Raw genomic sequence first — 24,994 nt, 5'->3', positions numbered from 1 at the left:
CTGCTTCCAGCTGTGATCAGTGTCATTTGCCAGGGCCAGTGGGCTGCTAAGTGTGAGTGTGATTACCCTCCTGCCGGGAGGAAACAGGAGGAACAGTGAAGGGCCTGATTACATGCTGATGGGATCCATTAAACTCTGACTGAGGCCCCAAGCAGCTGCTTGAGGTGCTTAGTGGGTTAACCCAGCCCTGCACACGTGCTACTGTCGGCAGAACGTCCGCCTAGTGGGAGGGTCTGTCGGACCCGTCATTTGCAGAAGTATGGCGTGTGTACGCGGCTTTAGAGGAGATGTTTAAACCAATTAGATTTACTACACTGCTGACACTATTGCTGATATTTGGCCAGATAACTAGCCTTTCACTTGCTTACTACTTGCTGAAAGGGCAATACACAGGAGAAGAGAGAGAGTAGTGCTCTGATTCTCTTCAACTATAATATTTCATTTGACATTACTTTCTCACTTATTCTTGCACTGCTTAACCAGCCGGGCGGTATGGACGAGCTCAGCTCGTCCATCACCGCCGGAGGCTGCCGCTCAGGCCCTGCTGGGCCGATTTTCATCAAATAAAGAGCAGCACACGCAGCCGGCACTTTGCCAGCCGCGTGTGCTGCCTGATCGCCGCCGCTCTGCGGCGATCCGCCGCGAGCAGCGGCGAAAGAGGGTCCCCCCAGCCGCCTGAGCCCAGCGTAGCCGGAACAAAAAGTTCCGGCCAGCGCTAAGGGCTGGATCGGAGGCGGCTGACGTCAGGACGTCGGCTGACGTCCATGACGTCACTCCGCTCGTTGCTATGGCGACGATGTAAGCAAAACGCCGGAGGCGATCGGAAGAACGCCTCCGGAGCGCCCTCTAGTGGGCTTTCATGCAGCCAACTTTCAGTTGGCTGCATGAAATAGTTTTTTTTTTTATTTAAAAAAAACCCTCCCGCAGCCGCCCTGGCGATCTTAATAGAACACCAGGGTGGTTAATACATAATGAGACAGCTTACAGTCATTTATTGGAATGCGAAGGGCCTGGGATCCCTAGGTGAACAATATGTAGGTGTATGACAGCTGAAAGTAGGTTTGAATAAAGCTCTCCTCTGAGAAACCCATCTTTCCCAAAAGATTTATTGTACCTCTCCTTAAAGAGAAACTCCGACCAAGAATTTAACTTTATCCCAATCAGTAGCTGATACCCCCCTTTACATGACAAATCTATTGCATTTCACAAACAGACCATCAGGGGGCGCTGTATGACTGATATTGTGGTGAAACCCCTCCCATAAGAAGCTCTGAGTACTGCGGTACTCTGGGCAAACTGCCACAATGTAACAATGTTCACAGACAGGAAATGGCTGTTTACAGCTGTCTGTAACAGCCAGAACAGCTAGAAACAGCTACATAACCTGCCCACAGTAACAATGTCACCATGTAATACATGTCAGAATGTGAATCTGGGAGAGGAAAGATTTTACAATGAGCAAACACTGACTAAATCATTTATACATAATTATTGTAAAAATGAAGCACTTTTTTATTACATTATTTTCACTGGAGTTCCTCTTTAAGAGATCATTGGTTGGGGCAGCTCTTGTTTTTTCCTCACCTGGAAGGCTGGTACTGCTATCCTCATATACAAATCTTTATCCAGAATAACAAGTGCCGGTTTTATACGGGAGAATGACGAAAGGTTTTGTCTAACAGCTACTATTATAACTTTCAACCTTGGTTTATTCTCAAATGTACACACTAAAGGACAATGACCATTTAAGTTTTTTATTTTGAAACCATGAAAAACACTGTGATTACCACCCCCTCCTGAGCTTTCTTTATATTGGGGGGGGGGGGGAGGTGTGACTTTAATTCAGTCCTAAGCAAAGATAGGACTCACCCTGCAACTCTAAACCAACCTATTACATACAATGATAAAAAAAAACTGTCATTTGGGGACATTGAACATTTTTCATTTCAGTTCCACTTTAAGTTATTCCATTCCTTAAAGATAACCACAAGTTCTAATACTTTATTTTTTTAAAGGCCAATTGCCAGAGCACGTAATAGGTATCCATGAAGCTAAGAAAACAGTATATAGGGATAAATATTGTCCATCCATGGCTTACAATATCACATTTGTTGGAAAGTATAAGTTATGTTTAAAGATCCCTTTATTCATATTGGATCCATTTATGTGGATGAATCTTTTTACAGTCTATTACTTTTTTGTCATAAACTTTCAGATTGCTTTCAGGCGAAAAACAATTTTCCACATGGTGAGCATATTTTAAAGAAATAAAAAGTTTCTTTCAACTGCTAATAATGGGCTTTGAATTCTAGAAGACAACAGATGTTACATTTTTTGCAGATACCACTAAATTAAGTTATGAAGATATTTTCTTTTTATATGTATTTTTGTTATGTTTTTCATCATCAACAGTGTTGTTAGAGAGGGAGTATAAGGTGCATTTTAACCACTCATAGTAACATATTGAAAATGAGCCAAGACAGACAGAAATAACACGTATAAGAGAAACATCTCAAAGACTGGATTATATGTCTAATTTAGTTTACATGTGTGCTGAGTTAAAGAAACCTTTGATAAAGCAAAGCATGCATATATCAATCAGATCAAGGTACTGTATATGGCAGACATACAATAGATGCCATTTGTGAGTACCACTGGAGCATTTCAGCTTCTTAAGTTGTTACCTTTCTTACATGGGATTCCAAAAACAGGCAGCACCGCATACATGCAGAAAGTGCGTTGAAAAAATTTTGGTGCCCAAAAACCCAATATTAGAATATTGAAAAATTAACCAACCTTCTATTAACTCAGTGCAAATGACAATAGTAAAATATTGGTAAAAAATATACAGATCTTTTACTACAGCTAAATACAACCATATTCTCACCCTGAACCTTCCCACTACCAATGCCTAACCTTAACCACCCCCTGGCTACCCTTAATCTCCTCCCAAGCCTTATATTAACCCCCCCATGGCTAACCTTAATCACCCCCCCCCCCCTCCACAGATAACCTTAATCAACCCCCACAGCTAACCTTAACCCCTCCCCCAATGGCTAAACTTAACTGCGTCCATTTGAAAAGGGCGTCTGGAAAAAAGGGCGCCTGGTGTAGCCCATATATGCCAAATTTCGCTAAAAAAAATGGCGCCTGATGTAACCCATATGCCAAATTCGGCTATAAAGGGCACCCAATGTAGCCCATATATGCCAAATTCGGCTATAAAAGCGCCTGGTGTAGCTCATATATGTCAAATTCAGCTACAAAGGGCGCTTGGTGTGGCCCATATTTGTCAAACTCGGCTACAAAGGGTGCCTGGTTTAGCCCATATATGCCAAATTAGGCTAAAAATGGTGCCTGGTGTAGCCCATATACTGTATGTCAAATTCAGCTACAAAGGATGCCAGTTGTAGCCCATATATGCCAAATTTGGCTACAAAGGGCACCCAGTGTAGCCCATATGCCAAATTTAGCTACAAAGGGAACCTGGTGTAGCCAAAAAAGCTAGTTTTAGTTTATAAAAAGGCAAAATTTGTTGGGCTATAAAAGGGCTCTAGATATAGCTGAGAAAAGTGATTACTATGACCTAACTTCTCCCAACTCTAACAAAGAACCCTCCCCTGATGGTGCCTAACCCTAACCCCCCTGGTGGTGCCTAACCTTAACCCTCCTGGTGGTTCCTAACCTTAACCCCTTCCTGGTGGAGCCTAACCCTAAGACAGCCCCTGGTGATTACTATGACCTAACTTCTCCCTACTCTCACATAGAACCTAACCCTAACCCCCCTAGTGGTGCCTAACACTAAGACTCCTCAGGTGGTGCCTATCACTAAGATCCCCCAAGTGGTGCCTAACCCTAAGACTTCCCTGGTGGTGCCTAACCCTAAGACTACCCTGGTGGTGCCTAACCCTAAGACCCACCAAGAGGAGCTTAATACTAAGACTCCCCTGGTGGTGCTTAATGCTAAGACTCCCCAGGTCGTGCCTAACCCTAAGACTCCCATAGTGGTGCCTAACCCTTATACCCACCCCCACTTGGGGTGCCTAATCCTAACCCTCCCCCCCCCCCCAAGCACCCCCAAATCAAAAATCGCGGCTATAAAAGGGTGCCCTTTTGTAGCAGAATCAAAAACCTTGTAGCGAAAACCTTGTAGCTGAACAAATAATATGGGCTACAAAGGGGTGCCCTTTTGTAGCAGAATCAAAATCCTTGTAGCTGAAAACCTTGTAGCCGAATAAAAAATATGGGCTACAAAGGGGCGCCCTTTTGTAGCAGAATCAAAAACCTTGTAGCTGAATAAAAAATATGGGCTGCAAAGGGGTGCCCTTTTGTAGCCGAAAACCTTGTAGCTGAATAAAAAATATGGGTTACAAAGAGGCACCCTACTGTAGCCGAAAGTAGCCAAATAACATATGGGCTACCAAGGGGCACCCGCTTGTAGCCTATATCAAAACTCGGGCTCCCTTTTCACCAGCTTGTAGCCAATATTTGTAGAAATAACATTGATGTCTATGGAGGCGCCCTTTTCATACCGACAGCTCAGGCGCTCTTTTCAACTGTTCCCCCTTAACTACCAGCTGTATGCCTAACCTTAACCACACAAGGCTAACCTTAAAGAGACACAGAAGTGTCTAAAAAAAATCTTTTTATTTAATAAATGTGTTTAACCTAATAGCCATAACTAAACCGCTGCATCCCCACCGCTGTAAACTATCTAAATCCCCCCTAACTCCCCCCTCCCTCTCCCCTGCAAAATCCACAACTTTCTTGGTCGTGTATTTTGCTGCCCTAAGCGCTTCTGTATGAGGCAGGGCTATGAGCTGCAGCCCTGCCTCACATGTGTCTGTCAGCGGCGGATCTCTGCCTCTCCCCGCCCCTCTCAGCGAAGGAAGACTGAGAGGGGCGGGGAGAGGCGGCGATCCAGGCTGACCGACGCGCTGAGAGGCAGAGCTGTGGCTCATAGCCCTGCCTCACACGGAAGCGCTGCCCGAATTGCCCCCCCCCCCCCCCCGAGGGGTTTGGGGGGATTTAGTTAGATTAGAGCAGCTGGAATGCGGCGGTTTAGTTAGGGCTATTAGGTTAAACACTTTTATTAAATAAAAAGAAGCTTTTTTTGAGACTTCAGAGTCTCTTTAACCATGCCCGCCGCTGCCAATCCGTATTAAAACAAAACTCCCAAAAATGCAAAGTGAGGTTTTACTGGCACATTTACAATGCGTTTTGAGGGTCTGTCCAACTTCAAGCAAAAGAAAAGGAAAGACTTGGTCTCAATCTGGATTTGGGCCAACTGGCCAATTTATTTCAAGTGCAATAGGATAAATCACAACGTTTCAACCTGTATGGTCCTTTTCAATTGCGCACTTAACCTGTATGGTCTTTTTCAAGTGAACACTTGAAAAATACCATAGAGGTTGAAATGTCATACAGTACTTTATACTCTGGCACTTGTCATAAATTGGCCAATCTTCCCAAATCCAGGTCAGGATACAGTCTTTCCTTTTGTTTTGCTTGCAGTTACACCTTTAGTGGATACGGTGTGGACTGGTTGACTCCCTGGTCCTGCATAATTTGAGTTGCAGCACTGTGACTTGCTGTATTGCTTTAGTCTGTCCAACATCCTCAGGCATTCTGCCAGCGGCCGGGGCCTCACTGTGGTATGAGCAAAAGTACTAAATGTTTACCTTATTGCATCTCTAAAGCTGCATACAGACCGTAGATGATTCTTGGCTAGTTCACCTAGCTGCAGTCAAATTGTTCTTTTGTCCTGTGACATCTCTGACAAACTTTGATAGGTGTAATGAAAATATGCAGATTTTTGGCCTACACAGGTTATTCATTAGTGTATTGACCCGGAGTGCTACTTAACACCCCCCCCCCCCCCCCCCCCACCCGCCCAATCCTTCTTCTCCCTCTTCAGACTCACTTCTCTCCAGTGAAACTAGTGCCTTTTGCAATGTCTTCTATTATTATTATCTAGTATTTATATAGCGCTGTCATCTTCCACAGCACTGTACAGAGTGTATAGTCTTGTCACTTAACTGTTCCCTATTAAAATGTCAAGAATTCTTATTTGGGGCTAAAATACTTCTTCTTGTATAGTCCGTATTGTCATTTATTGAACATCGGGGATAAATCTGTTTGAGCTCTTGACTCTCCAGCCATTTTCAAATGGACAGACCAATGACCAGTTCTGCAATAGCCTCCCTCAACCTCTCCCTTCTGTTTTGTCTATTTAAAGGGTACTGCCTAATGCTGGCTACTAACGATACAATCTTTTTCATACAATCTTACCATTTCTATTTAAAATAAGGTAACTGCCTAGATTATCCATTCAATATATTCACCGTTTACCCTTATACTACATAGATTTGGTAAAATTGGATGAAAAAGATTGTATCGTTAGTGGCCACCTTAACACTGTGTTAAGCAAAACCTTACTGTAACATAACTGCTTACAAATGATCAAAGTGCGTCATTGTTACTCTAAATACGATGAACTAGAGCTTATTTCAAACCCACAATCATCATGTGCTTCTCATGGGCTTGTTTCACAAACAGTGAGAACACACTTTTTTGTAAGAGCCCGTAGGTATGAATGAGCCCACAATGGTCCCTAGTACATAAACACACATCTCTCTTATATAGTTACAGCTTAGCAACTTAGTGTATGGGTTATAAGCCTTAGTACAAGCTACATACATACATTTTGGGCAACACATGACTTAATACCTCTCAATACCTCTCATGACCAACTATTGTACGATATGTACAGGAAGTACCAAGAGGCTATATACAGTATCACTATCAATTGCATGCATTTGGATTCCCCTTTTCTGCACTTAGTACTTGCTTTATTTTATCAAGCCTAAACATATGCTTTTTATTACAAAAACTGAAATAAGCTGGCAATGGTATAGATCCATTATTTGACATACAGAATATAATATATTTCACTAAAGCTAAAAATAGCTTAAACGAGCCTGATCTATTTAGAGTGTTTAACAATTTTTCATATAATGTCTATAACTAAATTGATGGTGTGTTTGAGTTAGCACTTTAATTTATACAGAACATAAGTCTTGTCATAATAAGAGATAAGGTCTGAGTTGCACAAAAATGTAGAAGTGAATGTTTAGACTTCTGGACTCAGCTGTGGACTTTCACTGCCAAGTAATAAATTGCTTTTACAGGTAGAAGAACTCTTATAAGAGACCCATTAACTAGAAAGTTGTGGAATGTGAAAGAGAGAGAGAAATAAGGAAGTTAAGCAATACTGACAGCAAACGGGCAGGGCATTTTCCTCTGACAGCAGAAGGGGATTGATTACTCATTTTTGGGATGGTAATATGGATAGATTACTCATCTACAAATATTTTGGCACTGGCCATTGGTTATAAAATGAGAAGCACATCTTTTATATGTAGTATGTGTATTCTGGGGAGTACAGTCCTTAGACTGTAAGGAAGTAGACTTGCACAAACTGTTCTGCAAGCTGCATTACATATAGACATGTCACTATGCTTTTTCTTCCAAAAGCATTTTGCCAACTATAGCCAAAAATTATAAACAGTAAAATACGTGTATACACATAAATCTAGGATGCACATATAAGAGTAAAATGCACAGTGAATTCCTTTCTTCCCCTATGTTGCTTTCATGTACAGTAAGTAATAAAAATCTGACAGGTTTTAGACAAGTCCATACTCTTATGAGGGATTCTCAGATTTTTTTTTATTTCTTTCAAATAACATTCCCTAGATAGGATCTATACAAAGATGCCAGCTGGCCTCCCTACTCGCTGCACACCATTTTGGCAGTTGGATTGAGCAACGGCTTATCAGTACATATTGTAAATATTGAATGGATCTTGCTTCGTCCAACTGCAAGTAGTCCAAGTAGTGTGCGGCGAGTAGGGACGCCAACCGGCATCTTTGTATAGATCCTTTCTAGGGAGTGTTTTTGAAAAGAGTAAAAAAGACCTTGAAAATCCCCCATGAGATGATGGACCAGTCCAGAACCTGTTAAATGTGTCAATTTTTTACTACCTATTGTAAGTGACGAGAAAAGTAATGTATAGCGCACTTTGCTGTGGGAATAATGCACATTTTATATGTATGCATAAACGTGTATTTCAAATCTTACAATTTTTTTAGCGATAGTGTTCCTTTAACTAAACTAGAAACAAAGACTTCTGAAAATTAAGAGGAACCTTTGATTGGCTCGTCATCCACTTTAATATGTGCCTTCTTACTACTTGATGTATCCTGAGAGTAAAATGTGTTCAATGTGCTGCCCATTGTGTTGGAATGTCAATGCAACGCTCTTCTCCCACTCTTCACACACTGATAGCAACACTGCAGGAGAAAAGCTAGCACAGGTCTCTGGTATCCGTTGTTTCAGGTGCTGCACAGCTCGTATCTTCACAGCATAGACAATTGTCTTCAGATGACACTAAAGATAAAAGTCTAAGGGAGTCAGATCGGGTGACCTTGGGGGCCATTCAACTGGCTCACGATGACCAATCCACTTTCCATGAAACTGTTCATCTAAGAATGCTCGGCCCTGACACCCATAATGTGGTGGTGCACCATCTTGCTGGAAAAACTCAGGGAATGTGCCAGCTTCAGTGCATAAAGAGGGAAACCCATCATCATGTAGCAAGTGGATTGGTCATCGTGGGCCAGTTGAATGGCCCCCAAGGTCTCCCGATCTGACCCCCTTAGACTTTTATCTTTGGAGTCATCTGAAGGCAATTGTCTATGCTGTGAAGATACGAGATGTGCAGCACCAGAAACTACAGATAATGGAAGCCTGTGCTAGCATTTCTCCTGCGGTGTTGCTATCAGTGTGTGAAGAGTGGGAGAAGATAGTTGCATTGACAATCCAACACAATGGGCAGTACATTGAACACATTTTAAAAGTGGCCAGAAACTTGTAAATAACTCATGAAAGAATAAAGTTACGTTAAAACCAAGCACACAATTGTTTTTCTTGTGAAATTCCCAATACGTTTGATGTGTCATACTTGTGATGTGGCCCTCTTCCTATTGAAAAAACAAAAGTTGGATTCAAAATGGCCTACTTCAAGATGGGCGCCAAGGTCACCACCCATCTTGAAAAGTTTTCCCCTTCACATATACTAAGGTGCCACAAACAGGAAGTTAATATCACCAACCATTCCCATTTTATTAAATTGTATCCATATAAATTGCCCACCCTGTACAATCAAATCAATCAATTTTTTCAATAAAGATCTGATATGCTGAAAAATCAGGTTCATTGCTTTGAAAATTGATCGGTTTGTCTTCCAGGCTCTCCCTCTCCCCTTTCCTAAGGGATTCCTGAATGGAGTCAGTAGAGTTTTCCTAGATTTCATTTGGCAATCCAAGAGAGCAAGAATAAAATTTGCACTGTTGTCCCAAACAAAAGATAAAGGTGGCTTAGCAGTGCCAGATCCGCATAGATATTATAAAGCAGCAGTACTTACGAGAATAATAGACTGGAGTAGAAATGAAGAAAATAAACAATGGGGCGCTCTGGAACGAGAACTGTTTGGGGGACCATTGGACTCCGCACCATGGTTACCATATACCCCAAAGTGTCATTCTTCTGCTGGAATATTGATTGGACACACTTTAAAAGTTTTTGCTAGAACCTGTAAATTGAGGGATATATCACCCCGACCTACCCCCTTGATGCCTATACTGGGAAACAACAAATTTCAGTGGGAATGTCAAAAGGAGAACTACAGTCAGTGGAAGAAAGCAGGGAAATTAAGGATTCAAACTTTAACCACTTCACCACTGAGGGGTTTTACCCCCTGACCACCAGAGCAATTTTCACCTTTCAGCGCTCCTTCCATTCATTCGTCTATAACTTTATTATTACTTATCCCAATGAAATGAACTATATCTTGTTTTTTTCGCCACCAATTAGGCTTTCTTTAGGTGGGACATTATGCCAAGAATTATTTTATTCTAAATGTGTTTTAATGGGGAAATAGGAAAAAATGTGGGAAACAATTATTATTTTTCAGTTTTCGGCCATTATAGTTTTTAAATAAAGCATGCTACTGTAATTAAAACCCATGAAATGTATTAACCCATTTGTCCCGGTTATAAAACCATTTAAATTATGTCCCTATCACAATGTTTGGCGACAATATTTTATTTGGAAATAAAGGTGCATTTTTTTCAGTTTTGCATCCATCCCTAATTACAAGCCCGCAGTTTATAAAAAAAAACAAAAGTTTGCTTTCCTAAAACAGAAAGAATTTGCGATAATTCAGGTTAGAGTGAGCTCGAGATGTCTCCCAGGCACCACTGCTGAATATATGCAAATTAACCATTGTACCCTTAGAAGCTAAACACACCTCCAGAACCGCTGGAATGCAATGATGTGTCAGCTTGTTAATGTGTACAGAGCCATAATAATCCAACATGCATACAGGCTGTTTCGGATTGTTTGATCCTCATCAGTGCATGGCATGGATTAATTTGGCTCTATGGAGCAGTTTATAAAGTAACAGTGTTATACCCTCTTGACATAAATATTTAAAAAGTTCAGTCCCTAAGGTAACTATTTATGTTTTTTTTTTATTGTATTTTTTTTTTTTTAATTCCAAAAAATAAAATAAAAATTGGGGAGTGTGGGAGGTAATGAGTTAATTTATTGTGTAAATGTAATGTTTGTGTATGTAAAATGCTTTTAGGGTGTAGTTTACTATTTGGCCACAAGATGGCCACAGAGTGTTTGTTTACATGCGACCTGTAAGCGTCCGGAAGGACGCTTACAGGAAGCAGGAGGAGGCTGGGAGATTCACAATGATCTCGCTGTTTCTGAAAGAAGCAGCAGATCATTGCGGGGGCTAGATCAACGAACGGGAATGGATTTTCCCGTTCATTGATCTCCGGGCGAGCGGGCGGCGGTGTGCACGAGCGGCGGGTGCGCGCGCACGAGCGGCGGGAGCGCGGACAGCGGCGGTAGCGCGGAAGGTACGGATTTCTCCGTCCCTGGTTTTTTAGGGGGGAAAAAAGGGACGGAGAAATTCGTACCGCCGGGGGTAAAGTGGTTAATATCGAAGCAAGTTTGGAAAAATGAGGAGGGGGTAGCTTTGCAGTTGGGCATTGAGAAAATAGACACCTGGAGCCTGAATCAGTTCAGACATTTTTTACTATCTTTGGGGAATAAAGGGAACTTTCCAAAGAGTTGACACAATTCGAAAGATTCTGTGTAGAAAGGGGGCAAACAAAGGGGACCCTGGCAAGAATATATACATGCTTGGGAGAGGAAATAGATCATTCTCAGAAATATAGGATTAGTTGGGAGATGGACATAGGGCTAGGCAGAGAGTTGACCCAATACCAATGGAATAGGATAATCAGAATGTGCCACGCAGCATTGGTGTCAACAAGGATTCAAGAATCCGGATATAGGATAACTATGAAATGACGTTATACCCCTGAAAAATTAACCACTTTGTCCTCCCCGATGTAGTTCTACGTCAAGGAGGACATGTGCACTCCCACGGCCGATCGCGCGCGTGCACGTGCACTCCCTGCCACGGATTCGTTAGCCCAGGAATCAATGAATAAGTCCATGGTGCCCGATCACTGATTCATCTCACCCGCAGAAAAAGCAACAGCTTCTCTCGGAAGCTTTGCTTTTTCTGACTCCTATGTCCCTCGTCATGTAAACAAACTCAAGGTTGCCATCTTGTAACCAAAAAGTAAAACTACATCTAAATGTAAATAAAAAAATAAAAATGCACATATATTTACCCCAAACAAATACTATTTACATCCCACCCTCCCAAAAATACCCACATAAAATGTTTAATAATAAAAAAAATGATGTAACGATTGAAATATTTCTATTTTTTTTTTTATTATTATAAGCTTGTAAATAGTGATGGATGCAAAACGGAAAAAATGTTCTTTTATATACAAATAAAATATTGTCGCCATACATTGTGATTGGGACATAATTTAAACGGTGAAATAACCGGGACAAATAGGCAAATACAATATGTGGGTTTTAGTTATGGAGGCATGTATTATTTTAAAACTATAATGGCCGAAAACGGAGAAATTATGAATTTTTTTCAGTTTTTTTCTTATTCTCACTGTTAAAATGCATTTACAGTAAGGTAGCTCTTATCAAAATGTAACACCCAAATAAAGCATAATTGGTGGCGGAAAAAACAAGATATAGATCAGTTAATTGTGATAAGTAGTGATAAAGTTATAGGCTAATGCATGGGAGGTAAACATTGCTTGGATGCATAAAGTGAAAACGACCGAGGGCTTAAGTGGTTTAATAAGATTTGTGGAGCAGACCCGACATGCTGGAGATGTGGACAGGAAAGGGGAGATTTATTACATATTATGTGGAGATGTGGAGGCTTCACTCTTTTCTGGGATGCAGTAAAACAGTTATTATTAAAAATAGCAGATATAGCTGTCTCTGGGGATCCAAGTATTTACTTATTACACCTTAACACAAAAGGGATGAAAAATTACAGAAGCTCCCTGGGGATGCATGTAATAAATGCGGCTAGGATCATAATTTGTAAGAAATGGAAGATGCAAGTTGCCCCCTCATTTGATGGATTGATAGAAGAAATAAATCATACCCAAAAAATGGAGGAGTTATCTAGCATAATATTTGGTAGAGAAGAGGGGAACTTGGATAGATGGGTGGAATTTAAGAACTCTGGGGAATATGGAGAGATAAGAGATAGATTTGGTTGAGGGGCAACTAGATAAAATGGACCTTGGGCAGGGATGAGGAGATTGAATTAAGTTTTTCCTAAAAATGGATGACGAGAGAGGGGCCAGAAGCCGACAGAGGGAACATGGAGGAGATGGACAATAACTTGACACGTGGTGGATGCATCTTCGCATCAATTAGTATTTCTGATCTTTTTTTCTTCTTTTGGCTGGTGTTTACTTTTCTTTTGTGGCATCTAGGCAGGAGAGCTGATAAGACAGGCGATGCGGAGTGCCCCCCTTTTTTCAATGTAAAAAGGCTACAATGAGTGTGCCCTAAAATCTAGGAGTAAAGAGAGCCCACAGTGGAGAAGGGCCAGACTTGAGCATTTGGGGGCGCTTTGGAGGCACGGGTGAACAGGGAGGAGGGTGATTGTCAGGGGTCCATATAAAAAGCCGTACCGGACGTGTATTAATACCTGGCCATGATGTCACTATGGTGTTTGTACTCTACACTTTTCTATATGTAATTTGTACTTTTTTTGGATAAAAATGTTTTGATAAATAAAGAATATATTAAAAAAAAATGGATTGGTGTACGGTAGGTTTGATAAAATAATCTAATAGATGTAAATTGAATACAATTATTAAGCACCACAGGCTTACATCCCCTAGTGACCAAGCCATTTTTTTACAATTCAGCACTCTGCAGCTTGAACAGTTATTTGCTTGGCCATCCAACTTAGCACACAAATGAATCTTGCCGCCTTTTCTTCCCAACAACAGAACTTTCTGTTGATGGGATCTGATTGCTGCTGCAATGTTTTTTTTTTTTTATTCATTTAAATAGGGTTTTTTAAATAGAATAGCTTGTTTTTCTATAATTTCCCTCCCTCCTCCTTCCACCCCCCCCCCCCCCCGAGATCCACCATTACGAGCACCTCTCATAGGCATCATCACATGGGGACAGCTGAATGACAGTGATGACCTCTGTACAGCAATGCGCTAGATTGTAGCGCTGTACAAATCAAAGTACCTGCTAGCTCCGATCGTGGCTGGCAGGCTATTCACTGCTGGCCGCTGACGTCACTCCAGGGAACGCGCGTGCTTGCGCAAACGCGTTCCCTGCTAATCTATGACTCCAGAGCTTGACGCCAATCGGCATTAGGTGATCCTGGCAGCACCACCCTTCCACCACCACCCATTGGCGTTAGGCTGTCGGGAGTGGGTTAAAATAAATGTAACTTTAATTATAGATTAAAAAAAAGAAACATTGTGAAAAGTTAATTAAACAAAAGAAAGAGAGAGACCGTGTTATTTAAAAGGTCCAAACGATGAAATACTGTATATATTTGGGGAAAAATATTATTATAAATCACAGAAAAATTATGTATGTAATGGAATAATAATCTAAAAATAAAAAAGCAGCAGGTCCTTTAGTCTTCTACCTATGTACATATTATAAGCAGGATTATTTGATCTTTGAAAAAGGATCGGATTTTTGGAAAAATAGATCGTCCACACATGGCACCTCGGCCCGATTAGTAGATTTTTTTAATCAAGTGGAATAATCGATCAGATTTTTCTGATAAAAAAAAATAAATAAATAAAAAAATTGGATAATGTATGTCCACCTTAAAGTGAACCTCCAGACTGAAAATCGACTCAGCAGCACTGAAAAGGCTTGGTGTTTCTTTAACAGTTTCACAGCATTAGAACTTTGTTTCTCTTATACAAGCCTCATTTTTAGCTGCACAGAAGAAAACTGCCCGGGCTTTTTTCCCCTGATGCTGTGCAAAGCATGATGGAATTTCTGATTTTGTTGTTCTCATTCTGCTGTTTTGGTGCAAATTTTTTTTTTTTTTTACATTTTGAATGAAGAAAAAAAAAACAATACTTATTGATTATAACACCTCAACTACATACTTCTTCACCTATATCAAAGTCAATATACAGCAGCAAATGTCAGATTTCCTTACGAGTTCCATAGTAACAAAGGCACTGTAAGTAGTATAAAGTAGTATAAAAGGATATAAAAATTGATATAAATTATTTTAACCTCCCTGGGAAAATGTCAAGCAATGAAATATCTTAAAACAAGCCTACTCTGTCCATCTGTTTGGTACCTTTTTTTCAATTGCAGAGAAAAATATTTTAAATATAAGATGAAAAATAATCTCCTAGGTCCTAGGAGAAAACTTTTGAGAAAAAGTGGATTCAATAAGAACCCAAGCAAACATTTTATATCTTATATATCACTAAGGAAAATCCTTACATGTGGCCAACCAAACTTTTCACAGGTGACAACTGTTACAATTAATACATTTGTTATACAGTTTCTCCATAGAATCAGTACCATAATATTTATACTGAGTAGAAGTGTTCCAGTGAACAAAGCACACGAGATCACTCTTATACATATCCTATTCCCAGTATCTTCTTCAGCTTTTTCCACTTACCAATATTTACTACCTTGGACTATGCTGTCCTCAGTATTACTTACCAATAGTGCTGCATTCCATACTGTGGTTATTGTTTTCAAACCCATCAGGACACGTATCAAGACACTTTCCACTGTGCAAATAAAAACCACCTTTACACTTTGTGCAGAAGCTTTTATGGAAACATGTTTCACAGTCAGCTTTACATCCTAAAACCAAAGAATAGGCTCAATCAGTCTTTATGGTGAGTTGCAGAGACAAATGAAGCAGAGAAGTTGTAGTTATCATTCAAGTACTGTGTGAGGGATGAACTGCAGGAGACTTTTTAGATTAATGAGAGATAGTGTGAGAATAATCTCCTGAGATTAACTTTACAGAGATATGGACAAAACCACCCACTCATTGCATGAAACCATGATTAATAACATGCTCCATTTAAAGCCCAGTGGAACTTAGTAAACTAATCCCAGAAAATGCATGCATATGCCCAGTCTTTTAAAAAAAATGTCAGCTCTAGCATTTGGATAACATTTTGCTGAATCAGATGATATATTTCCCCATCTATTTCCTCCATTCATCAGTGCTGTAGCTTTTCACCAGTCACTGACATGCCATTTTAACCTTTGCATGGTACTAGCTTTGTTATGCTACTTCTAAGCTCTAGCATCTTAGATTGCTGGTCCTGTCTGCAGTCACTTCAGTACCATCAATTCTGTAAAAATGTCACATACACTAACTAAAGCCTTACATGATCAGTAGCACTAACATATCCTTGAAGTAAGCATAAGGCTATAATCACATAGTCATAAAAAACATTCTGCTTAAAGAGACACTGTAACATCAAAAATATCCCCATGGGGGTACACACCTCGGGTGGGGGAAGCCTCGGGATCCTAATGAGGCTTCCCACGCCGTCCTCTATCCCACGGGAGTCTCGCTGTAGCCCTCCGAACAGCAGAATATTTAACTTTGCAGGCTCCAGCGGGGGGCGCTGTGGCTGCTTTCAGCCCCGAAGTAGACGGAAATACCCGATCTCAGTCGGGTCCGCTCTACTGCGCAGATGCCGGAGACTTGCGCCTGCGCAGTAGAGCAGACCCGATGGCTATCGGGTATTTCCGCCTACTCCGGGGCCGACAGCCGCCAGAGCGCCTGCGCAGGAGCCGGGAAGGTAAATATTGACGTCACCGCTGTACGGAGGGCTGCAGCGACACCCCTGAGGGACGGAGGACGGCGTGGGAAGCCTCATTAGGATCCTGAGGCTTCCCCCACCCGTGGTGAGTACCCCCCCAGGGGACGTTTTGACGTTACAGATTCTCTTTAAGGAAACAAAATAGAATAATTGCAAAGAAATCCTATGCAAAGCGGAAGTGGAGTGGAATGCAAGTTTGGGTCCCACACAATTTTCCGGATCAGCCAGATGGACAGTGTCCATTCTCAATAGGCTGTTTGCCGCTTATGTTTTTTAAACTACTTACCTGCTTCTGTCCACTCGGCCCAGCTTTACTGATCCCAGAGCCCCATCAGAAACATCAGACTACAATTGGTTTGCAATAGACTAATGGGAATCGTCTCTCCTCAGTGAGGATTCTTATTGGTTCACTGAGTAGTGGGCCAATTAAAATCTTTGCTGGTTCTCAGGGTCTTTTGCAAACCAATGGGAGCCAAATGCTTCTGAGGAGGCTCTGGGATTGGTATTCCGTTGTTACAAGCATGCAGGAACTAAAATGGATGGGGGCAGCAGCGGCAGAGGACCCAAATGGATGGCAGCATTGGAAGAACGCGGTGACATGTACCTGGGAGGTGGTGAACAGAATGTAAAACTGCATGAAAAACTGATACCCAGTTTAAACGGAAAAGTGGATCAGTTTTTACAGGATCAGTTTTTTATCTGATTCAGTCTGAATCAAGCCTAATACTGACCTGAAGGGACATGTGACATGAAGAGAGATAAACATAAACACATGTAGTGCTAGCCCTACTAAGAAATTATTTTAAGTCCATTTCTGTTTTCCAGTACACCAAGAGTAAAAAAACCTTCAGCTGTTATCTATGCAAAAGAGCTTTTTAACAGCTCAAATAATTAAATTGTTTCCTGAAAAGTAGATGAAGGCTAAAAGCCTGTTATCTGTCAGGGAGATGACAACTAATTAGGTTTTAGTGTAGGAAAGTAGAAAGGGTCATTGCTTCTGCTTCTTTTTCTGCTTAAAAGGCAGAGAGTACATTCTAAACTACAACTGTGACAGTCTGTGGCAATACTACAAATAAAGCTATACAGCTGAAAATACAAATATGAAATACAATTCATGATCTCATACATTTATTTTCACTTCAGATTCACATTAAAAGGAATATACAGGCAAGACTGCAATGCTCACAATTATTAGTGCATCTCAATAATTTAGAATATCATCAAAAGTTAATTTATTTTGGTAATTATATTCAAAAATTGAAATTGATGTATAATATAGATTCAATACACACAGAGAGATCGATTTCAAATGTTTTCTTTTTTTTTTTCGTTTTGCTGATTATGGCCTACAGGCAATGAATACCCCCAAATTCAGTATTTCAGAAAACTAGAATATTTTAAAAAGTTAAATATTGTAGACTGCAGCTGTAGTCAGTGCTTCCACCACACACAGACGTATCCGTGACATGGGCAACAACTGTCACATTCCTTGAGTTAAGCCACTCCTGAACCAGAGACGACATCAGAAGCATCTTACTTGGAATAAGGAGAAAATGGACTGGACTTATGATCAAAGGTCCAAAGTTCTTTTTTCAGATGAAAGTGAATGAAGCATTTCTAGTGAAAATCAAGGCTCCAGTGTCTAAAAGAAGAATGGGGATGCGCAAAATACACGTTGTTTTAGGTCCAGTGTGAAGTTTTTGCAGTCAGTAATGATTTGGGGTGCCATGTCATCTGCTTGTGTTGGTCCACTGTGTTTTATTATGTCCAAAGCCAGTGCAATCATCTACCAGGAAACTGTAGAGCACTATACTTCATGCTTCTCACTGCTGACAAGTTTTATGGAGATGCTGTTTTCACTTTCAAGAAGGACTGGGAACCTGACCACACTGCCAAAAGCACCAATACCTAGTTTATTGACCATGGAGTCACTGTGCTTGATTGGCCAGCAAAGTCGCCTGACCTTATTTCCATAGAGAATCTATGGGGCATTATCAAGAGGAAGATGGGAGACACTGTACCCAAAATGCAGACAAGCTGAAGGCTGCTATCAAAGCATCCTGACCTTCCATAACTCTTCAGCAGTGCTATAGGCTGATCACCTCCTAGCCCCACTGCATTGAAGCAATAATTCTTGCAAAAGGAGCCCTGGCCAAATATTCAGTGTGTTTATGGACACCCTTTTCAGTAAGCCTACATTTCTGTATTCAAAATCATTTTAATCTGTCATATGTAATTTTCTAATTTTCTAAAAGACTGAATATGGGGTTTTCATTGCATGTATGCCATAATTTAAAAATGAAAATAAATAAATGCAAGGAATACTTCTTTTCACTTTTTGAATTGCATTACTGAAATAAATTAACTTTTCAATGTTATTCTAATTTATTGAGATGCACTAGTATGTATTTGTAAGTTGTTTATTACATTTACAGAATATAAAGCAGTCCCGGACTGAAAACTGTAAATTACTGCAAACACTACAGTACCCGTCTAGCACTAGATGGTGTTGATGTTGACTGTGGCCAGTAATCAGCTTCCCCATAGCTAACAACTCTCCATGGACCTCCAAATTTCTATCTCAGGGTTTTGATATGTGTATTGACAAGAACGTCCATGTGACCACACTTCCAGCATTTTGTTGCAGGGAGAGCACATATTACACATGCGCAGAACCAAGTGCCAAAGGTTTGGATGTCCATGCAGGGGGCTATCAGGCATATTAAGGGTGAGTGTTTTATTACAGTCTAATTCAGATGGTGCTGACTTGTACTGAAATGGGGCTCTTCACTGTATTTTCATATCAGGTCCAATTTCATAAAATTGTGGTAACTTCGTAACTTACTTTTGCACTCATTTATTCCTGGAGAACGTATTCCATAGTATCCATTTGGACATGAAGAAAGGCAAACCCCAACTTGCTTCATACCATTTCTTACTAATGCAAAAAACAGTCTTGGTTTACATGTTATGCAGCCATTGTAATCGGAACATGTCGCGCATCCCCCTTGGCAACCTTGGCTGACATTAGGATGCACTAAAAAGAGAAAATAAGAAAAGTGTAATTAATACAGTGGCTACTTAAACAACTGCTTTAACCCTACAAGGAAAATCAAAATTAAAATGAGTGTATATTGTTAAAATATATTTACTATTTAAGTACAAAAATGGTGAATTTGAATCATTACTTGTACATTTTTAATTTTCTCAAGTGTAGAAAACTTGTAGCCCAAGTATTTCCTCCTCCTGCATGCGTAAATAGCACCACAAAGTAGGAGGACTTTTAAGTTGTCTTCAACATGGACACTCCAAACTGGGCAGACCGTGTTACGGGGTATACTGAGAAGGCTGGGTGATTATGTGTTCCAAAACCAAGGTACGCAGTCTGCAATAACATGTGGCATTCATCAGAACATTGCTTACAGCTGCTCTGAAGAGATTGCTTGTTCCTGAAGCAAAAATAGAATTTCACTTTAAAGGAAAACTGAACAGTTTGAAAAGCAGAATAAACCATTTCTGACTTATTTTTAAAAAATTCTGCAACTACTGTATACAGATAAGTTTTTCTAATGCCACTGATGTCATGCTTGTTCCAGGTATATGACTCAGAAAGGCAGCATCCCTATACTTCTTAATTCAAGGACCTTTCCATAGACTGTTGATATTTATTGCACTCATAGGCTTATTTTAATGGGACTTTGCGTAATAAGTAGCTGGTCTTACTATTCATTTATTAATATACTTACATACTAAATATAAAGAATGCTGACATTTCAGATCCAACTGTATCCAGCTACACATCAGTAAAGGAATGTGATTTAGTAAAGAATGTGAACTACTGACAACTTCACATTCACTGCTGGGAGTTTGTGGTTACAAGCAAATTACAATGGGGTAATTCCAAAAAACCTCGTCCATGCCTCATTAGAGGGAAAAAGAAAACTGTGAAAAAATTGTCACTTTGCATCACTCAAATTCCCAACATATTCCAAGCAGAAGTGATTGATGACACCAAAAAGATAACAGTTTGTAAAAGGATTGCTTGAGAATTTAGCAAAATCACAGACTGAAATTGAGTGAAACAAGTAGACAGCATTCCGAGTTTAAAAGGGGTTGTATCAAAGACAAAGTGAATTGTTTTACATTTTTAATCAACGTTACCAACCCAAAATGGAATAATATTACCTTTAAAAAGGTGTAAATAATTTACAAATTAAATGATGCTATGGGTGATTTTTATAAGATCACATTGCTCAAGTGAGAACACACACATAGCATTACATTAGCAAGAGCTTTTAAAATCACAAATGCTTCAAAAAGCTCTTGCAGGGTGAAGCTGCCCAAGTGGTTGCTAGAAAAATGTAAAAACTAAATCAAGTGTGGAAGCATGGATGCAATTTCTTAAGCCTCCTACGGACCTAAGACAAAGAGATGTGCATTCACATGAGCAATGCAGGGCATAGCAAGTTGCATAATGTAAACATATCGAGAGATGAGCGCAAAAGTGTATCTTCCAAATCAGACTTTAAACAATGCCTGAAGTGACAAGTAATATGATTAGATAAACATATGTATGTAGTATATAGATAGTGCCAATCCTACCTACTTATAACCTGCCTGTGTCTGCCCTTACCCTTTTTTTCATTGTAAGCATTTAAAACCCAGGTCTATAAATCACATTTTCTCTGCAGTGCTAGATATCTCTGATAAATAATTTGAGGTCCCAAAACTTGAGTATGGCTGAGAAAAACTTCTGTCAGCAGGGAACAGATAAGAAGATCAACAGGTCATCATTATTCTATGTGGGAACTGACTAAACGTAAAGAGCAGCAACAGTGAGCAGTGAGGACCAAAAATAAAAAAGATAGGCCTAATCAGCACCAACTGTTGTCTATAGAGTGTATCACAATATTTTATTAACAATTCAAAATCATCAATAATTCATTATATTTTGAAGTATATATTAGCAGTGCATATAGACTCTCACCCTAATATTTCTGAACCCAAGTTCAAAAAAGTGCTTATAGAATGCTTTAAATTGGACTATATCAATGAATCTAGTGCAAAATGACAAGTCAAAAAAGTGCTACTGTGCAAAATACAAAAAATGAACCAATCACAATACATTAAGTGCATATGAAATACTATACATGACCAAACTGCTAATAAAGGGCATAATTTATAACCAGACTAATGGAACAGCATATATATAGGGTGCAAAAAATGTAAACCAGTATATACTCCACCGGGTGCAGGAACACAAGGTAAACAATGGATAAACAACAGCTGGAAGGGGAGAGCGAGTGGCAAGAATCCTCTTTCACACGTTCTACATGTACAAGTCCCGCTTCCTCGCGAGCTGATTGCCATGTGACACATCTACATATGAAACAGTGACACATTTACATATTGAAAACTAGATTTTACACCAATGATATCAGTATGGGATGCCAGTATAGTCCAGTCTAGGATTTAGACAGTTTATTTTTATTTTAAATACACTTGGCAGCTGAAGTAACCATGTCAGCTGTGATGGTGAGCTTCCCATGCCCAGATGAATTGTGAACCACGTTATTTATAAAACATAACTGTACTTTTTGTGTCTTTTCAGAATGCTTTAAAAGTAGCCCATGCCGAGTAATATAAATGAATTGTATTTCAGACTTTTCCTTTACCAAGACCTTTCAGAAAGGAATTATAGGAAGTGGAAGTAGCCATCTGGAACAAGAGAATTGTTTCTCCCCATATGTGCTTATGTGCTTATCGTCTGGGGCTAAGTTCAGAGCTGTTGGCACCTCTGAGAATTATGAACATCTGTATAGATATTTCATCACAAAGCACTACCCATTGCTCAGACTATTGCATTTGTAGTTTATTTTCCGGTGGTAGAGAAGGAAGTGAAAAGTTCTTGGGGAGTCACTGGATGTGGATGCACCTACTGACCGCTCAGTGACTGGCAGAGTGGTCTCAGAAGCTGCTACAGGCATCTAAGAAAGTGCCCAGAGACATTTGCCCACTACACCAGGATGTCCACTACTGTCCATTTGCTCACTACACCAATGCAGCAAAGAGAGTAATTTCTTACACCATACATTAGAAATCTGTTCAAAAAAGGTTGTTTAGTATAGCATGTGTATAATACTTATATAATCTATCTGGATGTTATGGCTATCAATGTTGCTAGTGAAGGAGATGATTTCTGGAAGTGATCATCTCTAGCACCTGGAACACAGACAGCTATAGTAACCTAATAGATAATCTCTATCAAGACGTTATAACCGTCAGCAGTGGCTGGGTAGTGTACCTCTGACAGAGGAGACCAGAGTTTGAATCTTGGCTCCTCCTGTTCAGTAAGCCAGCACCTATTCAGTAGGAGACCTTGGGCAAGACTCCGTAACACTGCTACTGCCTATAGAGCGCGTCCTAGTGAATGCAGCTCTGGTGTTTTGAATCAACCAGGAGAAAAGCGAGATATAAATGTAATTCATCTTGTCTTGTATGTATTTCTTGGGGTGGATATTCTCCCTGAAATTGATTATCTCCACTACCAGGAATGCAGACAATTATAAAAACCTGATAGATGACCAGGTTTGTCTGTCAGGCTACTATAGCATCCTGTGTGGTCCTTGTGATGGTGAGTATCTATTTCAGGAACATAGACAGCTATAAGAGCTTGAGAGGCGTGTACGTAAAAAGAAAAACATATCCCAATTGCCTTCACGGTGGAATGTCACCTTCCGGCAGGATTTCATCTACAATATGCATAGCAGTAATGACAGTGCCTGATAATACATATCCTGAGAACTGGGCTGAAACAATGTCCCAGTAACTGTCCTGTTGCAATGAAGCTTTTTGTTAAAGGGAACCTGAAGTGAGAGGTATATGGAGGCTGCCACGTTTATTTTGTTTTAAACAATACCAGTTTCTTGACAGTCCTGCTGACTATTTTGGCTGCAGTAGTGTCTGAATCACATGTCTGAAACAAGCATGCAGCTAATCGGGCCAGACTTGGGTCGGAAACACGTGATCTTGGTGTTTGAATGCAGCTAATCTTTTCAGATCGGACATTAATGTCAGAAACATTTGACCAGCATATACTTGTTCAGGGTGTATGGCTAATAGTAGAGGCAGATAATCAGCAGGACAAGCAGGCAATATGCATTGTTTAAAATTAAATAAATATGCCAGCCTCCATATCCCTTTCACTTCAGGCTCCCATTAACCACTTTACCCCCAGCCGTACGAATTTCTCAGTCCCTTTTTCCATCCTTTAACCCCCAGGGACGGAGAAATCCGTACCTTCCGCGCTACCGCCCCTGTCCGCGCTCCCGCCGCTCGTGCGCGCGCACCCACCACTCGTGCACGCTGCCGCCCACTCGCCCGGAGATCAATGAACGGGAAACTCCATTCCCGTTCGTTGATCTAAGCCCCCGCAATGATCCGCTGCTTCTATTAGAAACAGCGCGATCATTGTGATTCTCCCAGCCTCCTACTGCTTCCTGTAAGCGTCCTTCCGCTTTTTAAGCCGTCCGTGTGAACCAGCCCTTTGTCTCCTGCTTTTTGCCATCTTTCTTTATTCTACCCCTTTCCACTTACTATTGCTAACTACAGTTCTACGGGAACAAATACTTATAGTTGGCTTCTGGCACTCCATTGTGTCCTGTAAGTTCAACTAATGGAGAAGCTTCCATGTTATAGTTATTCACAAGCACACCCAGACACAGCCACTTTCTGCAGTCTCCATGTTTCCATTCTTGGTAGGGGAACATACTGTTTTAAACATTTTCAGTCAAAAATACCTTATGTGTGATGATGATCAGTACTATTTTGTTCAGTTTTTTTTTTCAACTATGTTTGAGAAATTGCAGTTCCTGAAACAGTGGATACCAAATACTGTGAACATCAGTCCAACAGCTGAAAGGCATTCAGGCAGAGTTCTAATTCAAGTCTGTTATAAGGTTCAACGAGAATAGGTGAACATCAGACGTTACAAGTACCATTTGCCAAATGTGTAGACAACTAAATGCTGAGCATGTCAATTTTAATGCCCAATTGCAGCTTTATTGCCATTTTTTTGGTGGACATCAACGGGGAATTTATAACATTGCTGATGCCAGGAAAATTACCTAAAAGTTTTGAAACTGGGTGATACCATTTATTGGCCAACGTAGCATTTGGCTAATAAGCCTTCTTCAGATGAATTACCTATTTGAATTTAGCCGACTATAGAAAGGTCATTGAGAAAAGCTAGGCTGGGCCCTGCTATAACATGTTTCCTGCTGTGTAAAATGTAGCACAGTCAACAGCAAAGCAATGCACACCTCTTCCTCCTAGCCCTTTTTCTGTATTTGTATGGTATTATAAATGTCTGTTTACTTTTAACTGTGCATGTAGGTTAAAGGAAATATGAGGTGAGAAGCATATTGTTGCTGCCATATGTATTCTTTTTAAACAATACCAGTTGCCTGGCAGTCCTGTTGATCTCTTTGACTGCAGTAGTGTCTGAATCACACACCTGAAACAAGCATGCAGCTAATCAGGTTAGACTTGGTACACCTGATCTGATTGCTTGTTCAGGGTCTATGGGTAAGACTATTAGAGGCAGAGGATCAGTAGGACAGGCAGGCAATTTGCATTATTTAAAAGGAAATAAA

The 24,994-nt window shown here is 40.4% G+C and overlaps 1 protein-coding gene across 1 annotated transcript in view; it reads right to left on the bottom strand.

The window, feature by feature from the left end:
• The window catches only part of RSPO3 (R-spondin 3), a 150,308-nt gene that overhangs the window by 34,067 nt on the left and 91,247 nt on the right, over positions 1-24,994 (bottom strand). Inside the window, exons 2-3 of the mRNA XM_068231482.1 lie at positions 19,186-19,377; positions 15,214-15,360 (exon numbers count right to left, since the gene is read on the bottom strand). Of these exons, the coding sequence (XP_068087583.1) occupies positions 15,214-15,360; positions 19,186-19,377 (339 nt within the window). The remainder of the gene's footprint in view (positions 1-15,213; positions 15,361-19,185; positions 19,378-24,994) is intronic.

Source organism: Hyperolius riggenbachi, chromosome 4 (genome assembly GCF_040937935.1).
Source record: "Hyperolius riggenbachi isolate aHypRig1 chromosome 4, aHypRig1.pri, whole genome shotgun sequence".
NCBI classification, from domain to species: domain Eukaryota; kingdom Metazoa; phylum Chordata; class Amphibia; order Anura; family Hyperoliidae; genus Hyperolius; species Hyperolius riggenbachi.
This window is presented reverse-complemented; position numbering and strand designations above follow the sequence as displayed.